The sequence below is a fragment of the Grus americana genome, chromosome 5, assembly GCF_028858705.1.
Source record: "Grus americana isolate bGruAme1 chromosome 5, bGruAme1.mat, whole genome shotgun sequence".
Taxonomy (NCBI): domain Eukaryota; kingdom Metazoa; phylum Chordata; class Aves; order Gruiformes; family Gruidae; genus Grus; species Grus americana.
The window spans coordinates 14,934,425-14,954,111 of record NC_072856.1 but is presented as its reverse complement, the minus strand read 5'-3'; the positions used below and the strand labels follow the sequence as shown (position 1 = coordinate 14,954,111).

At 35.7% G+C, this 19,687-nt stretch overlaps 1 protein-coding gene across 11 annotated transcripts in view; it reads left to right on the top strand.

Moving 5' to 3' along the window:
• The window catches only part of SOX6 (SRY-box transcription factor 6), a 374,241-nt gene that overhangs the window by 319,527 nt on the left and 35,027 nt on the right, over positions 1 to 19,687 (top strand). For all 11 annotated transcript variants that reach the window (XM_054827505.1, XM_054827506.1, XM_054827508.1 and 8 more), the window contains one exon: positions 19,426 to 19,534. In XM_054827505.1, coding sequence (XP_054683480.1) covers positions 19,426 to 19,534 — 109 coding nt within the window. The remainder of the gene's footprint in view (positions 1 to 19,425; positions 19,535 to 19,687) is intronic.

Genomic DNA, 19,687 nt, shown 5'->3' with positions numbered 1-19,687 from the left:
CATTTGGTTTTGTAGCTGGAGAAATTCTGTTTATTTGAAACTGCATGACAGGATAAGATAAAGCATGAAATCAATATAAGTTTTTAACAATGAATGGGGGGAAAAAAAGTAGTGATTCTAAGCAACATTTTTGCGGGGTGTATCGTGTGTATGATGACTGGACTTCCTAGGCAGCATATCACACCAGGGAATTCCCTGCTTTTTTTCCAAGAACTTCAAGGAGTTGATATTTTTTGCTTTTGTATGAATGTCATTGCCATATGTGCTTGCATTGGTTTCTATACCAGTGTATTTATAGGATAACAGTAGGGCACAGTGAGCATTGGTTTTTTTGTTTTTCTTTCTTTTTTTCTTTCTCTTGTGATGTCTGATCAGGAATCAGATGCATCTTTGAATAGCTGAATGATTTTAATATCGCTCAGCCACGGAGAACTGTTGCAGTGAATTTATCTTTACAATTAGAACTTTAAAATGCAATTTGAAATTAAACTCAAAGCAGAGCATGTTGGAAAAAAAGAAGATAATCCCTGGGTCTCCAACCATATCTTTTAGAGAGATATGTTTCCATTATAAACAAACAAGGGAAAAAAAAAATCTGATTTTCAGTTTTACATTTTTCAATTTAACCCTGAAGCCTGTACTATATCACTGGCTGTTTGTAGATATCACAGGGAATAAAATCAGACTTAGAAATTGTACCCATACAATGTTTTATCTGATCTCTATGTATTTAGTGAGGAAAGTGATGGAAGTTGTAACTGCACATGCACAGAGGGGTCAAATACAGCCATAACACTGGTACTCAGGTTATAAGAGTTATGGGAGGAAAATACCATTGCTAACATTAGCCTCTGTAGAAGAACATAGCTCCATTATCAAGGCCAGGTTTATAATGGGAACCAGGTGCAGAAGGCTGTGGGTATGAAATCTTGTCGAGTCTGTTCCTCAAACTCAAGAGATAGAAATATTAAAGCTGCTCATGAAACGTTAACTTTCTGTCTGTACATAACATATGATTCAGCCTTTAATTGACCGCATGCTATTGCTCAAATACGACTATTTACACCTAAATAGTCATACTCTTGCCTACCAATATACCTACTATTTATTTTTTTTCACATTTACTTTGTATGCTATGTGTAGAAAGACATAAAAATAATGTATTTGAAATTTACACATTAAAAATACATGTTCACTGAAACTGTGGAACTGACAGTGAAAAGACAGAAAGAAACAGTGGAAAATCTCTGGCATATGTAGGTCATCTAAATTTACAGATAAGTTAGCTTTGGTGTCAGCTTACTATGGATCCAGTTTTGCACCTATGGAAGAATTTTCTGTGCAGACCTTTGTTTTTAAGCATTTTGCTCAATTTCATTCCTTTGCAAAATTGTCATGATAAAGTTGGTAGTTTGTGCATTTTTGTTCCAATATATCAGATGCACAGTTAAATGCTTAGTCCCTCAAATTAGGTAGAGGCTGATTAAAATAAAATCTAAATTATTTGTCTATTGATTGTATCATCAAAATCAATTAATTGAAACATATACAATCTTTGCAAAGTATAAATCATGGAAACTTTATTGGACAATAAATTAAAAAAAGGTTGACTAGTCCAATAATGATGTACATATGTAAGAAATGAAAAGAAAATGCACCCAAACATAAAGAACCTATATGAAACATTATTATTTGCATAACTATATACACACACACATATATAGGTATGTATGTGTATATATATATACACACACTGTATAGTGAAGAAACTTCCCATATTAGGTGAAGTTTTAAAGTTTTTCATGCTTCCAGTTCAATCACAACAGTAGTTGGCAATAAAATATTATTTTCTGGAAAGAAACCAGTACACTCTTTTGGTATTAATAGCTGGTTTTGCATTTGAATATTGGCTGCTAGAGTTTTTGCCACTACCTATGGTTAATAGTATGTTGTATGGTCTCTAAACACAACTATGCTTTTTTCATTTCTATTGTCAGGGCTACTTGAAGGGGTTGCCTAGCTGCAGGTTTTAGACCTTATTAATGATGATGATGATGATAATAATAAAAAGGGGATTTGCCCCCTTTCTTCTATTGCCTTTCCAGTTCAAGAATAAATGCCAAATACACTGCTTTTTCACTCATATGGGGTATTTCCTGTGAAAAGGATAAAAGCTTTGCCCTATGTTGGTCTTCTCCCTTAAATCTTGGAGCAACAAAAAACCCCAAAGGAACAGAATTACGTTAAAATAGGTCCCGAGGGTAAATGTTGAAAAATTTGCACAAACCAACAAGGATAATTTTTACCAAAGGATGATGTTCTGCCATAAAGGATAGTGTCTTTGTGATGCCTGTAACAGCATAATGATTGTATCTTCTTATATACAATACATTTCCTAAGCTACTCAGGAGACTTTGCAGATATATACTGAAATGTATTCCATGTTTTTATTATGCTTCTCCACAAAACAATAAAGATAGGTTGAAAATTATTGTTCGAACATAAATTTGCTAGGACAGGAATATATTCATTGATTTAAATTGTGGGTCAGACTGGCAGCTGCACAATCCTATCATATCACTTCTTCAATTGTCCTGAGAACTGCAGAATACATTTGCATATTATTTCACACTTAGATACAAGCAGAGACATCCACAAAAGTTACTGCCATTTATTTACAAGCTCAGTGTATTCTTCCAAGTAAATTCACAACACCAAATGCATTGCCAATAATATTCTCTTAACTGCAGTGGATTAAGTACAGCAAGGATAAATTGGGATTACTTTCTCTGATACTTACTCTCTAAAATTAAAAATGTCTCCTGTTTCTCAGGTGTCATTAGGCTGCATCAATAGGTATGATAAATTGAAATACACTCCCTGTTGTTGAAGGATATTTACTTAGCTGCCTGTTTGTGGGATTATACGCTACTTTGTGCTGGCTTAACTGTATTGCTTCAAACAAAAGAATAAGCATGCTAGCAGGTAAAATTGTCGTCTTTTATCTCATGAAAAGACTTGAACAAATAATGCAAAACGGTATTTGCAAATGTTTGTTTGAAATCTGATTAATGGAGTTTGACCATGCTTATTCCTTCCTTTGTTTTCTTTTCACAAATATTCATGCAAACGGATTTTTATTTCTATGGGTGTATTTGCATATGAACATGGACATTTGTGCACAATTAGGCATTTGCTGTTTATGCCCAAATTGCTCACCCTCTGTTCATAAAAACTGGAGGCTTTGATGCCGCACCCACTGCAAACTCCATGATGACCAAATGAGGAACGCAGTATCAGGGAGCTCTCTCCCAGCCCCTGATACAGTGTCAATGCTAATTATAGATCTTTACAGCAGCTCTGTGAACTCTGCAGCAATTTGATCTAGGGGTCCTGCAGGCCTTGCTGCACTATGCCTTACCGCTGCCATCTTTTTCCTAGCAATGGTGTGCCAGGGGCAGGTTCACTGGTTTTTCTGTGGTGTTGAAGCTAATGGATGCAGGAGTTGACAGACAGAAGTCAAGGCTTTCCACTACCTGGGAGGTCTTTTGGCTGAGAGAATTCCCAGTTGTTTTTGTCAGGTAGTTTAAGGCAATGTTGCAATACTTATCACTGAGTCAGGCATTGAAAACAATATCATTTATCTTAGGTGACCAACTACAGCATAAATCATAAGCAGCAAACTATTGAGCATTTAAATGCATAGTTTGAGCATAACTCAAAAGTTAGATTGTTAGAACACTTACAAGTTACTCATACGTGTATAGAAATTGCTGATACTCGAGGGGTAGTTTGCAAAGATAAGAAAGACTGTATGTTTTGGATAAATTGTTCACTGCACATAGCTTGTCCATCTGTAGTCACATAATACTAACTCCATAAACAGGTCTATCTCAATTGGAAATGTGTAACAGGGTAATAAATGATATTCAACATCAGATTACTCGTTCTAAAATCATGTTCAAGTCATAGTAAGCTGTTATAACACTACTTAAAACCTAAAGTATGCCTAACCCACAAGCTGAAATTGCCCAGCTTACATCCTGAAAATCTACAGACAACATTAATTTCTCAGTATTTCACTTTTATGCCTGTGGCCTCTAACATGTTGCAAATGCTTCTGTAAGAAAGGCTGGAAAAACATATCAAATTTCGGTTCTCTTCCACTTGCTGACATTCATTAACTGAGGGAGAACATTGAGACAAGGTTTTGGAAAGATCTCCTCTTCACCTCCACCCGTTCCAAAGCAATTTATTACACAGCCAGTAAGAGAAGTGGACACTTGTGGTTTAATGTCAGACCCGTGTTGATCACTAGCTGGGTGCATGCTTTCACTGTTATCTTGCCAAAGGCTTCTTGAGATAGCAGGCAATGGATGCATTCTTATCTCACTGCCATTTTCTTTGCATCCTGGAGTTAAATTGCTAAGTGTCAATTTCATTATATGGCTCCTATTCAGATGAACTATCTTTTTATATACATACAGATTGTTGCTTAGTGCATCCTACTTTTACATGCTTTTCCCCTTCCTTTTCTAAAGCACAGGAATCCTCTTTTGCTACATTTCGGATCCTAGTATGGATAGAAGCCATCACCAGGAGGATGTGCATTAGAACTGTACACAAAGTGCGTCACTGACACATCACGTACTGTAAAACCTCTTGGTCTGTCAAGGGTTCAGCAGGTTGCCAAAACATATTCAGTTGCCAGCTCCTTGCCAGAATTCTGTTCCTCTCCTGATGCCACTCAAGTTTGAATACTCATGAATAAGATTAGGCTGTCTGGCTGCACTCTTCTTCCAAGGGATTCCCCTTTATCAAGGGATTACCTGCATGACCTTTGCATAACTCCTGTGTTTTATTCTTCAATATCACACTACAGATCACGCTACATCATGAGAAATGCCTCATTGATGAAGATTTACGTCAACTCTTTGTTTCCTTTCAGAAATACCCCAAAACGTATAAACACAAGAAAGTTATTTTCCTGCAAAGTTTTGCTCCCACTTTCTTTCACTCAAGATTTATTTTTCTCTTTCTTTGCAAGGAACGGTCTGAGTTAATATTCACAGTTATAGACTGACAATATATAGACTGGGATACCTATCAGTCCTCTGCACTAAATAACATGCTCTGCTATGTAGGATTTCCATTTAGTGCAAAAGCCATCCGTAGTTTACCAGTATATACTCACTACTATGGACACACAAAAGTAACGAACTGCAGTATGAGAAATTTGTAGTGAATGTCTGAATTATCCTTTAAGGGAGGAGATGAAGTATACTATTAGGTTGGTTTATCGAGTGATTTCCCTTTATCTCCATCCATACCATTTTACTGTAGCTACCTGAGAATAGGTGTTATGAGAACATAAAGAATCCAGTTAAAAGGGGAAAAAAGCACCCAATATTCTGTTCATAACCCCAGTTAGGTTCTCATAATGTAAAGCATTTGCTATGTTGAGGATGGCTTTCAGCACATGCCCCTTTCAGAATTGGGACCTACATTACATATTCATCCTTCAACTGTTCTGAGACTCCACTCCTGTGGTATTAGGAACACTCCTGATGTGCTACAGACTATGGTTTAAGTAGTGCAAGTCTCTATCATTCTCTTATCATGGCAGAGAGGGAAATTTTCCTGCAGTGTTTGCAATGATCTGCTAGGTTGGGTCTCCTTTCCTTCTGTCCCTGCTGCTGCTCTTCCCTGCTGCTTATCCTTACTGTGCTTTTGCTGGGACTCTTGTAAAGTCTCATGAAAACAACATCCTCACATTGCTGTTGTGTGTTGCTTCTTAATTAATAGAATAGCACACAATTTCCACAGTAGAATTCCCACTAACATCTTACATGGTGAAAAGTGAATATTATTTCACGCATTTTTGCTATATAGTGGGTATGTTCTTTATACAACTGCATTCTTGTTGCTAAATACACCTTGGATTTTAGTTCACAACTGAGCTAAACACTGAACATTTTACATAAGCAAAATACACAATTTATCATGTTTTTGATTGCTTGGAGGTAGCAAAGGAATAGAGATAAAATTGAAAACTGCATTATAAGTCACATTATTTTTTTCTTTAATATTTCTATTTTGTTAGTGATGAAAGAACTCATTTAGGATCAGATCCTTTTAGGCTGTGCTTTGAACCAAACCAAAGCAGGTATAGTTCCTGAGATGAAGATCTTTAACAGATTTGAAAGACAAGAGCTATCTAGGTTTCACAGGCTGCCCCTCCAGTGCAAGAAGGTTCTCAGCAATGTGGGCTGCAGCTCACTGCCCCCTCAAGGGCATAACTATTTGAGCAACTGTACTGTAAAAGCAGCAAAGTAAGGCTTTGAAAACAAAAAGTCCTCTGTCCTCTTTTTTTAAACTGGAACATTTCACTGTTTGCGTTTTCTTCATGACCCCATAAATAGCTGAATCAGAAGATTTAAAGGATTGTGGACTGTTTGTGTTGGGAACCAGCAGGTTGGAGGGTGAGGGATGGGACAGAGCTTCACCGCTGCATACAGTGTCCATGAAACTGCACCTTGAATGTAACACAGAGTAGGAAATAAAGAGTAAGGGAGAGCACAGATAGGAATATGAAGATCCTATAGTTTGAATGGTGGATATACAACCAGATAGCTCCAGAGTATATTGTTCTTTCCTTCCATTTGGCATCAACCCTTTCAGTTCTGCCAAAATATAATAATTTGAAATTCCTCTTATGTCTCTGTTTCTAAACCTTAAGAAGCAGCAAACCTGAGCCTTGCTGTTTGCATTCTTCTGATATCAAAGACTCCTATCCCACTGGGGCCCTTAGCCATAGGAGAGGTTTGAGGGAGGGGGAAGAGATGATTTTCCTCCTTCTTAGCCACTCTATCAGATTGGAGGGTGGGGAGGGGAGAGGGAACAGACAGTAGATTTTAATGTTCAAGATGGAGGCTGGGATGTGACTGTTGCCTGAACCTGACATAATGCTGCCTATCACTGCTTCTCTTAGCTGATGTGGCAGTGGGGTTGGAGCTGGGTGGAGGCTGGCACCTGATGATGCAGAGTACCCATCCTTGCAGGGAGTCAGGTCAGCCTGTTTTTTGCAGAAGTGCACACCCTAGAGATATTGTGTCCCATATAGCAAGCAGTAGAAGGATATTTTTCTTTATGTTTAAAATCTATGTTACAGATCTACAGGAAGTATTTATTTATTCTTCAAATTAGCTGAGCAGGAGAATTAGCTAAACAGAGATGGATTTAGAGATCAGCACAATGCAGCAAGATTAAAAAACCTTTTCCATCTGAATTAATGAATTTCAGACTGCTTTTCATAAACGAGTTTTTCAGAAGTCATCTGTGAAGCCTTGTATGAAGAATTTTTAAAGGTAACTTATTGGGATGGAGAAAAGGTTTAAAATTATCTACTGGGGCTGTTGCAGGAGATATTAAATATTGATTTATCTTGGAGTAAGAATCATACTAAAGAGTGAGGCTTGTAGTCAGATCAATTTATCTGGAATACAAACTATATGGCCATATTTAGTACAACGTCAACATGAATCTTAAACAAGTAGATGTGAAAGGTTGAGCATTTAATCTAAATCAATTGAGTCTCCAAATCTCCAATTAAAAAAAATATCTTAACAGTTCAAACTGAACTGCTCCTAAATGTTTCAGGCGATTTATATTAAAAAATGCTTCATTTAGTCAGTCATACTATATCATAACACTTTCCTGTGCATCTTGTTGCAGCTAGGAACAAAAATCCACAGTCCAAGGCTTTTCCAAATCTTAAGTTTTTAATACTTCAAACTCTCTTGAAAACCCAGTGTAAATCGTTCAAGGAATCTGGCAAATAACACTGTAAGCAATTTTCTGCTACTTGCCACTGCTACTGCACTGCCAAGCTTTTTGGTCATAATATAAAAGTTGGCTCAGATTGTACTTAACCAACTAAAACTGATTGTGTTCCCTTTTCAGACATAAATAGATACCAGCATGCCAGCTAGTGGTACTGGCTAAAATATTTTTCAGTATGTATAAGTGTACATAGGTCTCCAATAGGAAATCCTTTATCCAAGTGCGACATCAAAGCAGATTTATCTCAGATAATTTAAGTGTTACATTTGCTTTTGTTTGTACTGTTTTCTTTAAACATATTCATTAGACAAGAGCAGAGCCTTTAATGTTCCATGACTGAAAAATCCATCAAACAGATTTATGGCAGAGGCAGTGTGGCGTAACAGCCAGTGGACTGGCCTCATGTTCAGAAGTCCCGGGTTCAGTTCTCAGCTTAATCATTGACTTTCTGGGTAACCAGAAGATAATAATTTCCTCTCTCTGTGCCTGGAGATACTGTTACCAACCTCCTTTTTACAATGATTTGGGTACTACTAATATGCAGTGGTAGGTATTATGATTGTCTACATATATAATAAATATAAGTAAAGAGCTCCAAAATACTGATTGCTTCCCTGGGATATTATTATTCGCTTTCCTGTAAGACATAGCTAGAAAATATGACCACAGTTATAATGTATACAAGTATACAAAGGAGTAAGGAAGGTATGAGACAGGAAATTCCCTCTTAGTCACAGATTGTATTTGTCTACAGAGCAGCAAAAATCTTCCACTGGAACGAGGTGCCAGAATGTTCTTTCAGTGAATCGCATGAACTTTTCTATATATGTCATCTAGAGTGGATGAATGAGGATAGGGGAAAAGAAAGAGAAAGTTCATTTTAAATACAAAGAAATGTAGTAGGACCCAGTCTATGCTTATGCTGAAATCAAGGTCAAAAATAGGTCTTAAGTGGGATGTAAGTGGCTAATATGTTCTGTGGGTGACACCACTACTTTTGAAACTCCCATTCAAGATTGGTTATTAAGGTATAAAAGCATTTTCTAAACTGTCATTGTTGCATTGAGCTGAACAGTACTTTAATGGATATCTTATGTGGGAAATTTGAAATAAGCTTTCCATGATAAAAACAAAACAAGGTTTATAAAATCATTCCACTTTAAATGAAAAGCTAGAGAATGGATTTTTGCCAGTAGCACTAGCTATAGATGACTAGCAGTTTTGTCTTCGTATATTACAGCAGTAAAACCACATAATTTTTTCAGCCCGTAGGTATTAATTTTGCATTTAAGTTAGTTTCAGGTGTAAGGGTTCCTGGATTCTGCATGAAAAAATGCACAGCCTTCAGTTACCCTTTTAATGTACTCTCTCTCTTGCATTATTTTGATTCATACTTCCAGCATGGAAGAGTTACTCCTTCCAAGAGATGTAAATCTCTCTCAGTTTCCAGGAAGTACGTATTTGCCTGCATTTGCATGTCGAATCTAGCAAACAGAACCTTTATCCTACTTTATCGGTTGCACTTTTTTGTTTGTTTTGGTGAATTTATAGTGTTCATTAATCCACTTTGAGCTCCTTTTTCCTTGAGTACAATTTTTAAAAACATAAATTATGAGCAATGTAGTTCTGATTGTATTAGAAAGATAAGTAAGTAAATATAGCAATTTCACTGATAGGGAGTTGTTCCTTTGCCTTCAGCTAGGACATCGTTAACGCAAGTTCTTGTCCACTTCCATAAATCTTTGCAGGACTGTGTTCCTGGCTTTCTATTGTTTTATTCCTAAACAAGAATAATTCTTCTTCATACCAGAAGGCCTACCTGTCTCAAAGGGAAAAAAGAGTAGTCAATAGGAAGAGAAAAGCATCTTTTTCAGTCTGGAAAGAAGTTGTTTAATTTTTATTCTCAGATTCAATGTAAACATAAGAGACCTACACATTTTGGCCCTGATTCAGTGAAGTGCATTAGTCCATTCTTGATATAAGCACATAAGTATTCCCCTGGAGTTAAGTAGTGACTGTCCATGTCCTTGAGTCCTCTACTGAACTGGAGTGAAAGTACTTAGCACCTTACAAGATTAAGGCCTATATGAGGCTGCAAGAATTTGCAACTCACTGTTTTGTTTTGTTGTTGTTGTTTTTTTTCCTTGTTGAATGAAGATTAAAGACAGGAGCTGGTTGAGGGGTACATCTATATTATCACAGGCATTATGTACATCATACTTGATGTTGTAATCATGCAAACAGTAATCTTGCCTTCCTGACATAAACAGTAAGCAGCACATTTTCCTGAGGCTGAAATAATCAGAGAAAAACATGGCAGTGATGGGGGTACAAGAGGCAAAACACTGCATAATGATGTTATTATCATTGTTCCATTGTCATCCATCCTTATTCTTTAGTGATATGTTTCTTCTCTCTCTGAACATAACAAAAAAGGGCTGAGTATAAACAGAGTAATACATGCGCAGCAATCATAAAATGCAACCTTGAAAAAGTACACTTAAAATGCTACAAAATTAAAAAAAAATCTGATAAATACCGAAAAAGCCTACTTAATCTATATATGCATGGTATGCAATTATATATTTACATCCAGCACAAGGCAAGGCATATACTTGAAGACAGTAGCATTTGGTGGGATTTTGTTAACTGCCTTGATTGCATTTCTAATTCTAAATATGAATATGAACATTTAAGCCCAAGTGTCTTTTGCATCACCAATTTAAACTACTTCAGGTGTCTTCTTGAAAATGGGATGGAACAGCCATGTCTAGAGGCCTGCATTACTTACAGAGATAAACAAAAGGGGTAGGTACCCCCAGTGACTCATTCAGATTATCTGGGTTAGATATCTGTACTTCCAAAGCCCTGGAGGATTTACCCTACTGGAGCTACTGGAATCTATATTTAACAGTATACAACCCTATTCATGTTCAAAGGTTGCTGTAATAACATGCACAAAATCAGATTCAGATTTTCCCTAAAGTTTAGTTCTTTCATTGTAAAAATACTTGCAAATAAAGTATTTCAAATATTTGCTTTTAAACCTTTATAACTACTACCTGCATGTAGAGTAGGAAAAGTGTATTTATTGCTATATGATAATTGATTATTGCATCATGTAGTCCATTTTAATCACATTTTTGCCAGTATTGTTTGATCATGTCACAAAATCTGACATGTGCCTATCATAAGGCACACTTGAAATGATGGAATGAAAGTATCTATGAGAACATCATCTGTCTTTCTCTTAACTTTTCTAGGTTTAAAATTATGTATATGTGTCTGTTTCCATGCACTTTCATTTCCATATTGTTCATAAAAAACATCATATTGTTTCTTAAGATATTTGACCAGTGGCGTGTGTGTATGTCTGTGTGTGTGTTCTGGATTTTTTTAAGACCTCTCTTTTCCCAACTGTTTGTGGAGGGCAGCTGAATTTGCTTTGTGCTGTTGAGGTTTGCAGAACACCGCAATGAAATTGAAATTGGTGACTTCTTTTCTGCTTTTTGTTTTTTTTCCATTCCAAAAAAATTGTTGTGCTGAACCTAGAATAGTTTTGCTGGTTGTTATACTGCTGTGGCTTCTTGCTAAAGCTGTGTTTTCAGCCTGGAATATATTACTAGATGATTAAGAGAAAAGGAGATTCACAGTTTTGAGGCTAGTAACCAGATCACTGATCTTTGAAATTCTGTTCTGATTCTAATGAATGACAATACTTTTAATGAAATTTAGTCACAAACAGAAAAGTTTTGGGAAGCATGCAGATATATGTACAGAAGCATGGCATTGTCTAAATTTAGTAAAAATATTTCTGTATGCTTTTATGGCATTTCAATGTCTCCATTTTTAAATACTTGGTGAAAGTGAGGCCGTAACCAAGAAGGTCCAACCATCTGCTGAATTAAACTCAAAAATAGCAAAATGTATATTATTATTTCTCTGTAGTATGTAGTCTACTACGAAATAAACCCTTTGTTTTACCATGTCCTTATGCATTTATTCTTGTAACTCAAATATTAGAAATTCAGGTGACCATTCTGAAGGTCTAAGAGTAGCTGTTGAATTGCTTCCATTAGTCACTTTACAGCACAGAAAAAAATAAACAAACAACCCAGTCCTGCTGTTTCCTAGTAGAAGTGTATGTCAATTGTAATTTGTGTTTATTTTTGTCTGTCTCTCAAAAATGCACATGTATGTATTTAGTTAAAAGAAAATGTGGGTTTTTAAATGGTTGCATTCAGATTCTTTCTAATTACAAGGTAAATAGATTTGGTCTATAGCATTTACCAGTTCTCCCTTAAATCTAGTGAGCAGTACCTGTTGTTTTAAAAGAAAATTAACTTCTCTCCCTAGAAGGCTCCCAGTTAATCATCTGTGGATGCTGGTCAGGAGGGAAGGGAGCAGCAGAGAGAACGAGGGAATTTCTCTTTGACCCCGACAGTTGAACAGCTTACACTCTGGAACATGAGATTTGATTATCTTAGCATGTGTTACTACAAATGTTATTAACAGTCATAAAATTATCCAGCTCTTTTAAAAACAAGTGACAGCCCAAGCTTTGGACTCTTTCTGACCTCTAGTGAATTCTACAGCCGTATTATGCAGTGTAAAGTAGTAACTCCTTTTGTTTGCTTTTCATTTACCAGCTGTTAATGTAATTGATTATCCCTTTGTTTTTCAAGGGCTAATGACTTCTCATCAGTTTATGGTAGAATTCCAGTTTGTGTGATTTTTGTTGTTTGTTTTTTTTTTTTTTAATCTTTACATTTTAGTTGATGCATAATTTTACCGTAGGCTGCTGTATGAATTTGCTGCTGAAACAAAGAGTTAATCAGAAAGTTCTCAGATACTGCCATGCATCATGCCTTTGTGCATGAATAAAAAGTTGGAAACCGCATGAAAGCAGTAGTTGGGTTACCACACAACTGGATATGCTTAAGTCTGAACGCTTCATAACTCTAACTACTGGGGAGTTGCAAACTTATAAATAACCTTGCAATTGGTTAAAACCATATTAAAACCATATGAACAAAGACATAAAGTATTTGGTTAAGGGGTCTCAGTAAGTGCAGTAATCCTGTTGAAAGTAATCTAACCAGGGCAGATCCATAGCTTAGGAGTCCCTGGAAGTGTGGCAATAGTTACAAATATGTCAGTACTTCATGTGTAGGAGGGTATAATATCCTACTTAGGTGGAAACATTTGCTATCTGTTCTTTTTTTTTTTTTTAATATTTTTGAATTCATACACTTATTCTAAATCCTTGCTATTTGTATTCAGAGATCAAGATGGCTACTGCTCACACTAGCCAGAGGCTCTGGGAATTCTGATCCTTAAAATCTGACTTCCAAAATAATTAGCTAAAGAGAGTGTTTACAAGTAGACTGTTTGGGTTTGCATTTATTTATCTGATTATTTTTTTACATTTAGTATTCAAACTTTTTTCTGGACACTAAATTTTGATGAAATTGCCATTCTCATTTTTGACTCCAGAACCTGGCTCTTAAAAGAAGAAATTCCCATATCATGACAATCTATGAAATTCTGTTATTGAACAACTTTGGATTATTTTCTGCTTGTGATGGTCTTGCATATGTGACGTTGTCAGTTGGACGCCAGCTGAGGCTTGCCAGTCAGGCAAAGAAATTTTAGTGTAAATTCCCTGTTATCTGCTTTTAATCTCTTACTTTTCAGTTATGCTTTAAAATGGAAGAATATATTTAAAAGGGGACCTAGTGGCTTCTCTCTCCCCACATCTTTTCAAGCAAGCTGTTTGCTTTGAGGCACAGTAACGTAACACAAATCTGCAGTCTGTGGCAGGGATGCTAGTCCATGCTGTATATTGACCATACAAAGATAGTATTGGAACAGCTATAGGGGCCTTAAAAAAATTGAAAACAGCAGTATATCAGGGTGAAAATTCACTGAACTGTCCTTCTTTGGTTCCTGAGATCATTGAAGTCAGGTATTTCACTCACTCACACAAAAATAAAGGTCAGGTTGTGTCAACATCACAGAACTCGGCATGTCCTTCATTCATGCAACCTGTAAATCAGTGGTTAGAACAGATATACTTTGTATCTTGTTATGTCTTAAAATATCAGCGTTCCTACAATCGGTTTGACTACTTTGCTAATTTAATTTCTCCGGTTTCTTGGAGCAACTTCCGCTGCTATGATGATGAAAACAAGTTCTAGATATTCACCACAGTTCTGCAAAACCAAAGGCCTTGCTTTTAATTGTAACAATTAATGCCACTATTGTGTTAATCTACTTTGCCATCCAAAGAATTCCAGCAGTTGCATGCCTGCACACCAGGAGGATGATTGACAATGTTGTAATAAGGTTAATGTTTAAACTTCCCACCCATAATAACTAAAATATCCAGAGATAAGGCTGAAAGTCAATTTGTAATTATCCCTGCTGTGCCAAGATGTTGCAAAAGATTCTAAGTGGAGGGTAATTTCGCTTTTCAGTCCTAGCCTTTAAAAAGTAGAAAGAAGAAGGTGAAAATCTTGGGACATTTGTATCTTGACTTTCCAGGGGGGAGATAAGGTTTTGTGATTCCTCCGTATTCAAACTAGGAATATTTTTCTCTGTGGTCTGCTGAAAATGTCCGTTTTATGTTTTGAATATAGTGAGTTGTTTGCCTGTTGTTTACTGTCCATGGTACATGAAGGGAATAGATCACAGTTAGTAAATAAGCTACTAGAACATTTAGTATGGAATAATTCAATTGAAATACATTTCATACATAAAGACAACATGTGATAATTATTTGTAGTCATTCTAACTAAAGTACTGTCCTCAGAAGAAATAATATCCCTTCAGTCATATGCTCTGTGGCTTCTGTGAATGACCTGTATTAATTCAGTTTCTAGAAACTGGCTCTTTAAATTAATGTTGGTAACTGCTTCCATGCTAGACTATTGAAATAAAGGGTATTACATCATTGTCGAAACATGTCTGCTTAAATAAAAAGTATTTGTTTGCAAAAAATATATGTATTTTAAATCTTTTACACAACGATCAGCGTGCATGCCATTTTCCATTTCAGACTAAGCATACATTTCAGATGTGGAAAAAGCAAGCATGTTGAAATAATTTGAGGCATGGGTATAGTCGGATCAGTCTTGGTAATCCAGAAGGGAGGGGTGCCCAGTGTATTATTACATTTCGTATATTATTTTTCAAGAGATGGATGCAATCAGTCATCTTCTCGTATATGGTTTGAAAAAAAAAAATTGTCTTGCTGGCAAGTAAACTGTTATTTAAGTACACAATCCACGGTACTACAGAAACAGTTTTGCCAAACTTGTCCAAGTATTCTCACATCCTTAAAGATGGTATAAATATCATTTATAGCAAGCCGTTTACTTCAGACTATATGGAATGCCTTCCTGCTCCCCTGATCTAAGTGTCCCAGTTTGCATTATGGCCTTTATTGCTTCTGTTTGATGGAGTGATCAGTAAAAATTTAATGACACTATAAAATAATAAAAATGTCATTAATTTACCACGGATCTTGGATGCAGTGGTTGTAAAGTTACATTAATAAACAGAATATTTTTTACAACAAAAAGCATTGTTACGTGGGAACGTATAAATAACACACATAAATTTAAGAGCAATTTTACTGTTAGCACACACATTATTATGGAATAGCCAATAAGTGTATAAAACATAGTATATAAAATTTTATGAAAATATACTGTGCACATCAAAAATTCAGCTTTTATCTAAGTGCAGAGAAAAGCCATTATTGTGTGCTTACTGTTTCATTGCTGTTCTTTCACAAGATCACAATTTTATATTTGTTTCTAGTCATTTGAAGTTTGCAGCCTTTTCAGAGGTAGGGGCTACTGCTTCCTTTTCCTTTACTCCTTGCCTCACTGAATCATTCTTCTACCTTCCACACGTGAAGAAAGAATTGATACTTTCTGCCAGAACATGATGGAAAAGTTGCTAATTTAATGCAAAGCTAAAAATAATGCCAAAGGGGTTGAAAGGCTTGCTTGGCGACTCTGAAAATAAGGGATAACTATCTAGCAGTCTATCTGTCATCACTGGGGCTGCTCCATCACTGACTGTGATAATATGTGAATATGATGGATGCCACAGCCTTGTGGCTCATAACATTTAACATTCATCAGCTCTCACTAACGGGGGCTTTATAATTTAAATATCTTTATTTAATATGCAACATCTACCTCATACATCATAATTTCAAAGCACTTAGAGAACCAACAGTCCTGCAAGACAGTTGAGCAGACTTTAATTTTTTCAATAACTTTTACGTTTTCTGCATGTTTGTGACTGACAACGCATAAATAAGTGCCTAATCATATCACAGAATGGAAAATTAAGATTTGGCTGCTAAGAAGAATCTTTTCTCATTTTAAAGAAGTGATTATTTTTACTGTGTGTTCAACATATAAAGAAGCACAAAGGATCTGAATTGTGCTGGGAAGAGCTTTCAGTTTTCTAGTGCAAACTCCAATTGACTGTGTTGATCTAGTCATGAGAAAGGGTTGTCAGTGTCATGTCCTAAACCTTTCTTCTGAAATTTAAATGGGAAAACTTAATGTGACTATACAGTATAAGCTCCATAGCCAGTACAAAAAAAATCAGTTCAAAATAGAGGTATAAAATGCCTTTTCACAGGAAACAAAACACCTGCACTATCCATAGCAGAGCACTTTATTGCAAACTCACCAAAATTTTCTGTTAATGTAGGTTAGGGAGATAGCAATATATTCAGCAGTCGACGTACATGTGGGCAAACATTATGCACATGTAGGTAACATATTTGTTAGTGCAGCTATGTATAGCCATTTACTTTTAAGGAAGGTATGGGGGTTTTTGTTCATATCAGAATATTATGTACAGAATCGATCTTCCTCTCAGTCCTTGCTCATACTAGGAAAAAGGTGTACTTTTAAAGGATTTTCAGTGTAACTAACTAATCTCTTTAGGATGAGTTCAAGATGGGAGCAAAGAGAAATCCCATACAAAAGGATTGGAGCCTAGTGGGACAAGTTTCCTCTCAAATAATAAATTTCATATGAATTTCATGGAATTGTAAAGGTATCTACTAGATAAAAACATTATTAGTATTAAGGAACATTTTTCTGTTTTTTACAGTTCTCTGAATTTCTCTAAACCCAATGCAAATATTGAAAATCTTTTTACGATCACTATGAAGATTATTTTCAGTAAAAAAGCAAGCAAAGGAATGACTTTAAAAGGCATTTCAAAGACTTAAATATAGCTAGCTTTGTTACAGCTTTTTATGAATTAGGAGGGGGTTATGAAATAACTATAAATACATCTCCTTTGTTTGACAAGAGTAGGTATTTTTATGGCATAAGTGCTTTCATTTTACTGTTTCTGAACCTTATCATGTAATTTTCCCTTTTCTTCTTCAATGTCAAAATATTGATATTCTTTCAGAAACTTTCTTTTTTCTTCTTTTTTTTTAACAGAATATTTTCTAGTAAAATCAAAGAGAATGAATGACTAGAAAGATATTTCAAATGTGCATATTGATATGTAGCAGGGTCTGTTGATTTTTATAGTAGAAAGGTATTTCTCCTTCTTCTGAAACACACGTAAAGGCTGTTCTTCCAAGAATACTGCAGGTGCTGTATTAACATCCTTAAGAAAAGGCTTTTAGCACAAATGTTTTGGAAGAGACAATATATGTGCCAAAAGCTGTTTTCTTAGTACTGATCTTTGTTTTTATCTCAACTGCAAATCAGCCCTTTGCAATGGAACGCAGAATCCTTGACAAACTTATTTTTTATTCTGTCTACCAGTAAAACAGATCCCATCCTGATGATTCAGGTGTATTGTTACATTGCACAACATCTTTCAGTAAAATATTGGGCCTCTAGCGTTGCAGTGCCTTTCTGCAGTCACATTTCATTTGTAACTCTTTCTTTTCTCTTGAGTTCCTTTGTAAATGTAAGCTCCTTCATCAAGTACAGATTTTATGGGAGAAAATAAGTTAAGAAGTTAACCAAATATAAAATGCAGAGTTATTTTGTTCGACAACTGAAAATTCTAAGGAACTTCTAGAAATGCAGTTAGTACCTAAAATGGCTCAGCTGCATGTTGTGGCAAATCCAGTGTCAGGTTGTGCTTCCTTGTCTTCCTCTGCAAATTAAACAGAAAATAATTTTAAAAATCCATGGCTGAAGGAATCAAAAGAATGAGGAATCAAAAGAATTCCTCGGTTGTTGGCCTGGTGGGATTTTATTACTGAAAGATAATGATAATAGAAAAATAATCACATCGGAAAGCAGAAGTATTTGGAGGTGGAGCAAATGAGGAGTCAAGGCCATCAGGTATGTTTTGACCTTAAGAACATTTCCAAGTTTCTAACCGTCTTGAGGGAGAAAAACTCCTGATGTTTTCTTCTTATGTCTAGTATGCACAGTACAGAACTAGGTCATTGAACAATAGACTGAACAGCAATCAGCACTCTACTTCTGCATAATGCATTAAGTATAACGTGGAGAAACTGTTCGTAGAGCTGAAAGCTGGTATTTCATGTCTGTAAATTCAAACTGACATGACATTTAATATTGTTTCATAGTAATGAACAACAAGGTTTCATTCATTCACAAGTACAACATAATGCCAAGTTTAGTCTGAAGAGGTAACAACAAGGCAAGAGGGAAAACATGCTATGTTCCTCAAATGAGAATGCTAAATTAATGATAACCGTTGAATGCTTTGCTACTGATACACAGTACTATAGAGACTACTATTGTGAGACAATATTACACTGTCATTTATAGTGCCCTTGTCCAGTACTTGATTGAAGAACTGGGTTGACATATGAAATACCTTTCAGCTTCCACTTTCTAGTTCCAGGTTTCCTATGGAGGTCTCCAGCTCTCAAAAACTTTCTGTTTTTATTAGGAGTGTGCATTTTATTTTTTTTGTTAAATCTTCTTAGATTCCCTTTCCACTGAGGTGCAATTTAAATTCCTAGACAAAATAATAATATCAGTTCTGTCATCTATTATTCCTTCTTTCAAATACCTGTCTTTGAAAACCTCTTGCATAAAATTCAGACTTGTGTTTTCTCAGAGGTATGAATGCAAACTTGAATCTCATTGTGGGGAAAAAGCGCTTTTTCCATTAAATTTCAAGTATATTTTAATACAAACTCTTCTTTCAACTTCTGAATTTTCATATCTCCCAAATGTTGATTGTCTTTTCCAGTTTCGGTTAGAAAATAAGTGGAAAGGCAAAGTGAGCAGCATTGATCAGCACTGTTTGCTGCCAAGTGTTTTGTATTTGCATGTACAATCATTTATGCATTATGGCAGTGCAGATCAAAATAATCTCAAAGTTTCTGTATATGTTTCACATTTAAAACTGATTTTCATAAATGCAAACATTCAGAATCTGTAAAAAATTGTCCCTTTGTTAAAATTCTAATTAAACGCACTCATTATTTGTTCAGATTTAAAAAATAAGGCATGTATCAGTGCATACAGATATGCACAAGTACATAACAAGAACTAACCTATATGGAACATTAAGACTACTTCTGTTCTTTTCCAGGAAAGAACAAGGTTTGAAAATTTAGGCCCACAGTTAACAGGGAAACCCAATGAAGATGGAAAACTGGGCCCCGGTGTCATCGATCTTACAAGGCCAGAAGATGCAGAAGGTGAGTTGCAATTTTAACTATGGGTTATTGAACACTGCATCACAGAATGGTATGGCTGAAATGCTGCCAGTGTCATAAGTATTTCTAGCTTACATCTCAGGGTAACACTTGAATGATTTCTGTGTGTTTTTGTACGATTGTAATAAGTCCATG